The sequence below is a fragment of the Clytia hemisphaerica genome, unplaced genomic scaffold (assembly GCF_902728285.1).
Source record: "Clytia hemisphaerica strain Z4C2 unplaced genomic scaffold, Clytia hemisphaerica genome assembly, whole genome shotgun sequence".
Classification (NCBI taxonomy): domain Eukaryota; kingdom Metazoa; phylum Cnidaria; class Hydrozoa; order Leptothecata; family Clytiidae; genus Clytia; species Clytia hemisphaerica.
This window is the reverse complement of record NW_027103728.1, coordinates 250044-260580: the sequence shown is the minus strand read 5'-3', so window position 1 is coordinate 260580 and position 10537 is coordinate 250044. Positions and strand designations below refer to the sequence as shown.

Below are 10537 nucleotides of genomic sequence, written 5' to 3'. Positions count from 1 at the left end.
TTACAGAAAATGGCTGTTAATGTTACCGTCAACTGCTCTTCTAACTTGGGACGATTGGTCAAAACATGGGACTGATTGATATCTGGCCTGTATTTTCACTTATTGTTAAATCTCTTTGACATCAAATTTGTTTTGATCTCCACCAAGTTTATCAATCATACTTTCTGTAATAACATGTCATGATAACTTTCACTGATAGCGCGCCCTTTTTAACTTTTTTGTTTTCATTCAAAATGACCGGACGCTGATTGGAGAATTAGAGAACGCCCGCCAACTAACCACCTATTGCCTGATGACATTAACAAATGATTTCAAACGCTCCTTCGTTCCAGACATTCACCTGTGTTCCACACTACGGATTTTTTTCATATTTCGATTTAAAAGCCTACTTGATGCAAAAGAGGAATGGTGTATTTTTTAATACACCGTTCATTAACTCAAATCAAATGACTTTGGAGGTTCGGTGAAATGGTGGCCGAATTGCCTTACCATGTTTTTTCAGATAGTCCCAAGTTATTATTTAACAGGACGTCAATATTAGACCAACTTATAGTATATACTGTAACGGCACTGCCATCAAAATTACAATAAAACAAAGAATTTTCTATCAAAAAATACTTTCAAACATTCCAATAACTTCCATTTTAAAAACTTGAAAACCAACATATGCGGCTTGATGATTTGGCCTATTTGGTTGAAAAAGGCAGAACAGAACCCCGGCAGAACAACCAAGAACTATTCTAATCTGTCAATCATTTGAAGTGTACAGAGTGAAGAGTATGCAAAGTGTATGCAAAGTGATTCTAGCTTTACTGTCATTATAACTAGCTTCATAAAGATAGTGCCACATAGTATTATCCCTTTATTTTCATTTCTGGAAATTTTGCAAAAAAATAGAATATTACTTACTTTTTGATACTTTTTGAAGGCTTCTTTGTTCGTCTCAACAATCATCCAATTTGAGAAATCTGATGATGGACCATGCCTTTGATGCTATTTGAATCAGCTCTCCTAAGAGGAAAGTAATTCAGCAGCAGTGGCTCGTCGGGTAGTGAATTGAGATATGGTCCAATTAATGTCGTTTTTGAGTCAATTTTGATGTCAATTTTTGATGTTACGGATGGGCTTTGGGAGGGCTTTAAATAGTCTGGGACCTTCTTCTGTCAGGGAGTCTCTCCAAATGTTGACCTCTTTTCAGCTCTTTTAGATAGCACTTTCTGCCCAGTCTCTGGTTATGGTAACTGAAAATGCCACCTTTGTTCTCAGCATAGTTAAAATTTGGGACAAGCTGTTCTAAGATGCTCCAGGTGTAGATGGTTTAAGTTCTTTCATCTTCTCCCGATAGTTGCTAGATGTTGAAATGAAGAAATGAAGGGATTCCATTCAAGTAGGAATTTTGAAGTGATTAAGTTGTTGGATCAGATATCTTTTTGAAGGTGACCACAGCTGGGAGCAATAGTCAATGTGTGGTAGTAGACAATCTCTTGTCAAGTAATGCTAACTCTTTGTAAATCACTCTTACTACCACACATTGACTATCGGACCATTCAAAAAGTACGTACGCTCGAAAATGGCAAATTTTTGACTCCCCCTTCCCCCTTGTACGCTTTCGTACGCTTTTTAGTACACCCCCCCTAACCAAAGTCGAAACTTGAAACTCTTGTAGTTGTAACAGTAGAATATGTAGGTATCCAATCGTATTTATAACAAAGTCTCAAGAAATTAAAAGAATCTATAAGATGAACAAAAATGCCAAAGGAGAAATTTTTTGATATGAAAATATTGCGTTTTTCTCTCAAAAAAGACAATTTAGGAAAAGTTACGAGCGTACGTACTTCTCCTCAAGGACCCCCCTCCCCCTCGTACGCTTTCGTACGCTTTTGGGAGTACCCCCTCCCCCCTCTCGAGCGTACATACTTTTTGAATGGTCCCTATTGGTATTGCTCCCAGCTGTGGTCACCTTCAAAAACATATCTGATCCAACAACTGGAATCACATAATATCAAACAGTTTTAGTTGTAATTTGAAAGCCTGTATGGTATGGGGTTGTTTTAAAAGGTGGTGCCGTACCATGGGGTACCTCAATGGTGTACCTTATGGTCTACCCCGAAAAAGATTTACAGACCAGACTGGAAAATAATATGCAAATAATACAACCTTACCTTTATGAAATGGATTAATTTTCACCATTCTGCCTATTTCATTCATCAATTTCCCTGGGGATAAAATTATGATATTGAATTTTAGTGCAGACAACATTTGGCCACAGTAATTAACAAGACTACAATAATTTCAAAATCATGGAACTCACTAGCCTGCTGTAGTCTTTTGAATCAAAAAATATCAGGAAATAACATAAACAATAAGTTTTATGGTCTGTAAAATGCCAGCGCAAAGATTTTTCGTGAAACAACAGCGCTACACTAGATTCTTACGTGTATGGTATACAAAACAAGAAAATGTTGTTTTTTCAGCAAAATTTTATTCTGGAACCATTTGCTATTGGAGTATTTAAAGCTTGAACAGTCAGCTTATCTACTCTCGGGTACCTAATAGCCGGGGGGGGGGGTTTGTTTGGAATAGGCGGGGGGTTGGAAAAAATCTCAAAACTTAATAAGCAGGGGATTGGAATAAAAATGTCCTTGGTGGAAAACTTTTGAAAAGGAGGCTAATACAGCAGAATTAGGACAAAAGAGGGAACTTTCAAAAACATTTTCCCAAAAATCAATAAGCGGGGGGTTGGAATAAGAATGTCCTGGGTGGAAAATTTTCGAAAAATTAATTAGCTGGGGGACGGGTATTAGGTACCCGAGAGTATGAAGATAGTAAATTATCATGCTGTGGGAATGAGAAATCAGAGTAGACCATAAGGTACACCATTGGGGTACCCCATGATTTTTAAAACAACCCGCCTGTATGGGTTATAACCCTGAGGCAATAACCCTCTGGCATTAAAATGCACTTTCAAGTGCATACTTAATTCCAAAACTTCATGGCATTTTATATTTGCATTAGGTGGCAGGATGGTTTGCACAGTTTTCAAGTCTTGTTTTTTGGAACCCTTTAGTAGCTCTTTTACGCTGGCTTCGTATCTTTTGGGTTGTTGCATTTCACACCCTACACCCTTCTGCCAGGCCGCCACTCCTGTTCCATTTTTATCATTTTTATTATTTTTATCATTTAAGGGCTTGAAGACTAAAAATTATTGGATGAAATAGGGGTAAACCTATATTAATGCCGATTAGATGATCTAGTAATTGGATACACTGCTTATTATATAAAATACCTAGTAAATATTTCTTTTTATGTGGCTTATTTCGTCACCAGAAATAAAGACAGTGATGTAATGATTATGTATCATCCTCTTGTTATCATAGACATTCCATTCATGAGTTACATGTGAAGTGAGTACTGTGCAATCTTTTTTGAGATGAGAAAACCGAGAGAGGGTTTTATATTATTCATGTCATGCTGTGTTTTATTGTGTTTTTAGTTTGTTACTGTTTTATGTTGAAACTAAACTAACTGGCACTGAGGTTTTTCTGCTACTATCTTTTTGAGATAAAAATTATTTCTTTTAGAGAAACATTTTGGTAACCCACTTGATGGTATATTTTGATGTGTTTGGAGAGATAAATCTTGTTTTGGATTGGACTACCTTACAGTATACAGATAAAACTATTTATAGAGCTAAGCTATAGTTAGTCTATTTTAATTCGTTTTCAAAAAATAATCTTTTTAATGAAGTAACCATGGTTGCAACTTATCTTGAAGTAATCAAGTTTTTCTCGATGATAATTCCTTTATGTAAATATCCACAGAAAGGGATGTACTTTTAATGAGTTGTTGTGTGTCAACAATTTACTATTGATTTGAGAGTGGCTTTAATTTTAAACTAAATGCTGTCGAATGGCTTGCAATCCTAAGGTTTCAAGAAATCCGTACATGGAATGATTAAGATTTTAATCAATATTTTCATTATCTGAATTTTGCTGCATTTTACTACAAGTTTCTCCTGTTTTACTATTCATTCTTTTGAGTACAGTTTTAACTATCAGTTTTTGTTTTTACCTAATTTCAGCTTTTTTCTTAATTAAAATTAGATTATATTATTGAACACAAAAGTCTGAGGAAAACTGAATTTTCAATAATTGATTAGTGAAATGTAACATAGTCATCTTTTTGGGGCTCAGTATCCTAAGGTATATGGGAATGTCGGATTTGTGCGGATTTTCAAATTTAATTGTTTTATGGTATATAATATGATCTGAAACACCTCCACAACCAAACATATTTGTTTATAGATTATTCCATCATTTTCTTTGTTGACTTGCAAAACACTTTGACAATAACTTGAGGATTTAACAAGATGAGTTTGTTTGACGTTTTTCTTGCATTATTGATTTGTGTATGCAAGGAAAAGTAATTGACAAAATTTTTGAGATTCCCCCTCTTTTCTGACATTTTCTGATTTACTTTTCCGTGTACCTAGAATGCGTAATCTAAAGAGAAATGTTACTATCATTATTGTCAGATAAGCTTCAATGGTTCAATGGAATACTATTGAATACTGTTGGATTGCAATTTTGTTCGTTTTTGAACAATTTTAAAGATAGAACCAAGGTTTGAATGCTCAAGCGTATAGTTCAAGTTTCTCTTTTTATTTAAAGTTAGAAAATCCTTTTTTGTCGGTAGGTAGAGAAAGAGAGTATGTTTTTTATTAGCTGATGAGTACTACATCTTAAATATGTTTGAAGTCTCAAGTTCAACTTTTTCGAATCTTTTTAGGTCTTACTTTTGTTTATACTGTGGGGGTGGGGAAGTAAGTGAAATTGAGAGTTTTTTGTATTGATGGGAAAGTTTTGTTTGCTGTTTCCATTTCCATTAATATGACGAATTCAGAAAAACTGTTCAATATTTCACAAATATACTTCCAGTGTCAAATATCCTGATAGAGGAGAATATATATTTGAGAAATAACGAAGGGACATTGTTCTTTTTAACGTACAAAATTTTCCCTTACTTTTCCCTAATTTTTTCGGTTTTTGTGTTCTTTTTGCAAATAAATTATTGATGAAAAAATATTGTTTTTGGGAGAGTGTTTGGTCTTTTTTCATGGTAAAAAATAAAGGAGAAAGAAGAGCTGGAGAGGAAATGAAAAAGTCTTATATTTCTTCATCAATTTTTCTTTTGCATTGGGAAATTCACTCAAAGATCTTTTTCTCCCCAAGACGAAAATGTACAACAGCGAAGTGATTTATTAGAAAGATTTCTCGATTTTTTTGCCTTTTCTTGTTTGTTGTATGTTTCTGTCTTGATTATGAAAGACGAATTTTACCACATATTATACATTATGAAAGTGTTATGCCTTAAAGTTACTCGAGAAAAAAGAGATTTTCTTTCGGTTCTTTATATAGATATAAGGTTAACTCCAGAGATTTGCAGGCTTATAAAGGAAGAAATGAAATAAGGCTGATAGAATTTGTTTTGAGTTAATTAAGTGAAGAATGCTTCCTTTATTATGTTCATTTATAACTCCATATAATTCTCACTATCTTTCAGCATAAAATGAAAATACTATTACATAAAATAATTTTATTGGCATGTTTTGTTGGTTATACATCGTCCACGTGCGCCAGTTATTACACCTGTGACACTTGCGCCGCTTACAAAGGTTGTTATTGGTGCTCAACCTCCTCCAAATGTGAAGATTATTATGGTGAAAAATTTGCGGACATCATCTGTCCGAATAAATGGATACAACACGATAGCTTGTGTCCGGCTGTTGCCAATACTAATGGTGGAGGAGCAGCAGATTCTGATTTATTGAACCTTTTAACAAATGGAGGTCAGACTCCTTTGAACTCTCTCCTTAGTGGAGGTGATAACTCTTTAGCTCAAGCGCAACAGACTTCTCAAGGGAGTAGCCAAGAGTTAAAAGATTTGTTACACAAACTATTATTATTAAAGCTTCTACGTAAAATTAAAGCAGAGGGGACGAGCTCATTGACACCTCAAGAAACTAAACTGCTGAGTCAGATCACCAATGTGGGTCAGCAGCAACAACAACAAGTCGTTACCACGACAACAACCACGACCCAATCCCCTAACATGAAAAACGAAATCAAAAAACTATTGAATATCTTACAAAAACAAACGGACAATAAAGCTGGAAAAGGGGGTAAAGAAGCAGTTACTACGATGAGTCCTGGTGTTGGTAAAACAGCACAGAATGCAACGATAGGGAAAACGATTGCACCAAGTTCACCACCAACTCAAAAGCCACTAATAACTGAAATCAACAAACAGAAAGCAACCAACGAAACGGTCTTGAGTTTATTGAAGAAAATTGACGAACAGAATGCTGGTGTTGAATACCAAGAAAATAAACCTGAATCCATTGGAAAACCGGTTGCTAAAACAAAACCTGTTGTTAAGACCACACCTGTTGCTAAGGTAACCAAAGCAGCCGTTATTAAGAATGGTGTTTCTATGAACTTTTGTAAGCTGTACGAAGAGACAGGTTTGTGTAATTCTGATCATAATTGCACCTGGTGTAACACAAAGGATGTCTGCATCAGGAGGTCGGATACTGACTACAAAGGATGTGTGGATGCCAAGGACCGCATGACTGATAAAGAATTCGGTAAGTTTTTGAAAAGGTGACACACACTTTTGTTTTCTGTGTATTATAGTTGGGCCAGCAACCCATTTTTTGAATCGCAAAATTCTATCGCTGTTCATCAAGGGCCATCAAGGGTTTCTTAAGGCCGGTCTCCACTTGCGCGCGCTGTGATCGCATATTTTCGAGCAATGCTACTTCAGGGGGGGGGGGCACGCAGTTACTACAAGACAGTATGACACTTACTACCGTGGTGGTACTGTATTCAGAAGTTATGAAAACAGTTACTACACAGTGTAGTAACTGCTGTTTGGGGGTGGTGCCAAACAAAATTTGAAATTTTTCTCAGACCTAACTTTGAAATTATGCTTTCCCTAATTATCATTAAATTGTTCTCGACAGCTGTTAACCAAGTAAAAAAAAAGAAAATCTAGCACAAAAATGGCTTTAGGTTGAAAAATAATCGCAATTTAGGGTAATTTCGAGCATGCTTTTGATGATATCACTCAAAAACAGGGGTGGTACCTGGAAATCTTTTCTGAAAACAGTTACTACCAAGGTGTAGTAACTGCAAAGGGTGGTGGTCCTGAAAAAAAATGTTGAAAAGGCACTTACTACACATCATGTCTTGTAGTAACTGCGTGCCCCCCTGCCATGCTATTGGCCAAAAGAAAAATGAAGCAATTCCATTGGCGCAATCTGACGTAACGGTTTTTTCGAAGGTGCGCTAGATTTTTATGACGTAATCTTTTTTCCAACCAAAAAGGATTGAAGCCAAAAGCTGCGATCGTAGTGCGCGCAAGTGGAGACCGGCCTTTAATAAGAGGCGTTTGCGACTGGGTGATGCTGGAGTATACCATTTTTCTCAGCGGCAAAAAAATGAAGTTTTTCTCTCGTTTTCTTGGATCAGATTTCTGAATCAACTCCCGCACGTTATTATAATAACATCCTAAATCAGATGTTCTTAACTTTTTGAGTTTTAACCCTGCTCTAAAATGTTCTTGTTTTCACAATTTTGTGTGTATTTTTTATGCAATTAACTAAGAAAGAGTCCTATGTCTTGCTAAGTTTCAGAGTCTCTGAAGCCTTAAAACTTTTTTTTAGCTTTTAGCATTTTGATCTTTGAAGCCTTATCTTCTTATATAGTTTGTTTTTATAAAAAATGTGTAGGGTTGAAGTATATCTATAAACTATCCCTTATATTTAATCATTTTTTCTCACCGTCTCCTTCTTAGGGCTTGACACGTGTTTGGCGATGAAACATTGTAAACAATGTGTTGAAAACGACAAATGTTATTGGTGTGACGTCTCCAAAAGTTGTCATACCTACCCGTTCTTCGGCTACGTCCCTCACTCGTGCGGCGGTGACTGGTACGTCAAACAATGTGACGTACAACTTGCCGTCATCATCATCGTATTGCCGTTAATAATCATCTTATTGGCTATGGTCACATTTTACTTCTGCTTGAAATATTGTTATTACCGGCGTAAAGTGTTACGAGTTCCGTTATTTGAGAAACCCGGTGTTTTTGATTACAGAAAAGACAAAAAGGTTTATTATGTCAATCCTGAAGATGAGAGTTCCGATACGGAATTAGCTGCGGAAAAGATCCGGAAAAAGTATAGATTACCGGTAGAAAGGGAACCACTTATTGATCCAAAGTTGAGAGAGGGCGTTCTAGATGTTTTTTTGTAAATGTCTGTGTGGATCGAACGAGATAAGTTTCCACCGAGGTCTCATCGGTAAAAGCTTCAAGGAAGCAAAATAGTTATGAATCTGGGTTTGCATTTTGTGTTTTTTATGTTGTTGTGTTGTTTCGTATGGACCTCGTGGATGAATAAGTGAATAGTTTTGTACCAAAGAAAGACCTATCTTGTGGTCTCGTTGCTGGTTAACATCGCCTTGACATTCGAAAGAGATTTGGTTAGAATCAAACAAAACAATTTGGAAACAGACTTAAGGCATCGTTATTTTCCTTTTTGGTTGTTATTAAAGTTTATCTCAATTTAGCTGGCAGTGTTTTTTCAGACCTCAATAACTTTTGATAGAATTTGAATTAATTAGCGGTTTTGTGCTCGTTAAAAAGATAATCTGGAGTGGGATATTGTCAAAAAAGAAAAAAAAATTAAATAATAGAAAATTGAAGATGAAAAATGAAGAAGAAGAAAATCAACTTCTTGTAGAATAATGCTATGATCTTCATTTTTGTATCAGAAACTCTTCAATCTTAGAACGTCATAAATACAGCTTAGAAACTTTGTGCCCTGGTTGACTTAAGAAAGGGCTCTTTTTTCTTTTTTTTTGATAAATATGTTTCGATGGAATAATTTTTTTTTCAAAATTGTTTTAACATTTATGATGTTCTAAGATTGAAGAATCACTCGTGTGAAAATGATAACTATGCACAATTATTGAAGAAGTCGATTTTCTTCTTCTTTTCCGATCTTTTTTGAGTTTTTTTCTTTATAACAATATTCCACTCCTGTTTATCTTTTCAACGAGCACAAAATTGCTACTTAATTCAAATTCTATTAAAAGTTATCGAGGTTTGAAAAAACACTGCCAGCTAATTTGAAATAGACTTTAAGTCATGATGCGGCAACGAAAAAACTGAAAATTATGGATTTTTCAGATTAGCGGATTGAATTTTAGTTTAAGAATTCATACTTTTTTTTGCATTTTTTATTTTTTTACATTTTTGCACAAATTTATTTTTTTATTCTGTAAAATTAAAATTCCTCAAAGTTCCAAGCCCCTTCTCCTATATCATTCAAGGATATGTATGATGTTGTGTTTGCCCCTCATTTCATTGAAATTTCTTGACAGCTAGGAAATATTTGTATATATTAAAACCATTCATAATTGGAAAACAGGAAACTTTTCGTTCAACATTATTCAATACTTTTTCACTTTCGAAGGCGGGATTTAAAAAAATATTTTCACGCACTCACACTGGGGTGTCTAATGCGTCGTATTAAATAACAGTGACCTTAAGGGTGCATTTTCATTTTTTAGACGTGTTTCTCGCAATTTGAACTCCTGGATCTCTTAGTTCAAGGAGAAGAATATTTGTTTGTTGGCCTCCCCATATCCTGGCTACCGCGATACCATTTTGTATATACATTATTTTTGTTTGACAATTTTCTTTTTGATATCTTTATTTTGTATTTTTGTTACAAAGTTATTCATCATATATTAAGTTATTCACAAATGAACAATAAGAAATAATAATGAAATGTAATGCAATAAAATCAATAAAACCGTATATCACATTTCCTTGGTTACTGGGTCATGCTTTTGTGTTAATCAGGTTGCCTGGGATGAGATCATTTCTTCACTACTGATTAATGACACATAAGTCACACCTACCTTCACGATATTTACAATCTATGACACTCTTTCCATACCCATACCGTAACATTCGCTCTGTTTTTTTCGAGATCAACTCTAGTAGCTGCTCGTAGGGAGGACTTACTGCATACCCTCGCCATGTTCGTTAGGCTGCTATGGCATCCACTAACGCGATTCGTACATCCACTAACACTGTACTACCTACTACTTTGTAGAGGCCTGCGATTCAGACTACATGTTTGCAGGATTCATTCAAAAATTGATCTTAGTTATGTTGAGTCTCTATATATAACTCGATTGTCTTCTTAACTGGAGTAAGTGTCCCTTCAGTTAACAATGCCTTATAAACCTTACACAATAGCTCGAAATCTACTTTACCTCGAGTCGAACAAATTTGCGTTCACAATGCGTGTTCGAGTTATGGAGACTCAATCTACTGTGTAATTCCCCTGAGATGGGGGTTCCGTTACGTATGTAATTACATGCCTTGTTGGTTCAAAATTTAGTGAAGACAATATTTTTGTTTGATAAAAAAAGTCTAAGTTTTTTAAACCATTCATTAA

The 10537-nt window shown here is 35.2% G+C and overlaps 1 protein-coding gene across 1 annotated transcript; it reads left to right on the top strand.

The window, feature by feature from the left end:
- Window positions 1–5541: 5541 nt before the first annotated feature.
- LOC136804908 (uncharacterized) lies at window positions 5542–9888 on the top strand. The gene is made up of 2 exons (XM_067061430.1): window positions 5542–6646; window positions 7858–9888. Exons 1-2 carry the CDS (start codon window positions 5569–5571, stop codon window positions 8316–8318), a joined length of 1539 nt encoding a protein of 512 aa, XP_066917531.1. The 5' UTR covers window positions 5542–5568; the 3' UTR covers window positions 8319–9888.
- The last annotated feature ends 649 nt before the right edge of the window (window positions 9889–10537 follow it).

Excerpts from the sequence above, each read along its gene's own strand:
- LOC136804908 (XM_067061430.1), top strand. The coding sequence starts at position 5,569 with ATGAAAATACTATTACATAAAATAATTTTATTGGCATGTTTTGTTGGT. Across the intron at positions 6,647-7,857 it reads CATGACTGATAAAGAATTCG|GGCTTGACACGTGTTTGGCG; the intron begins GTAAGTTTTTGA and ends TCTCCTTCTTAG.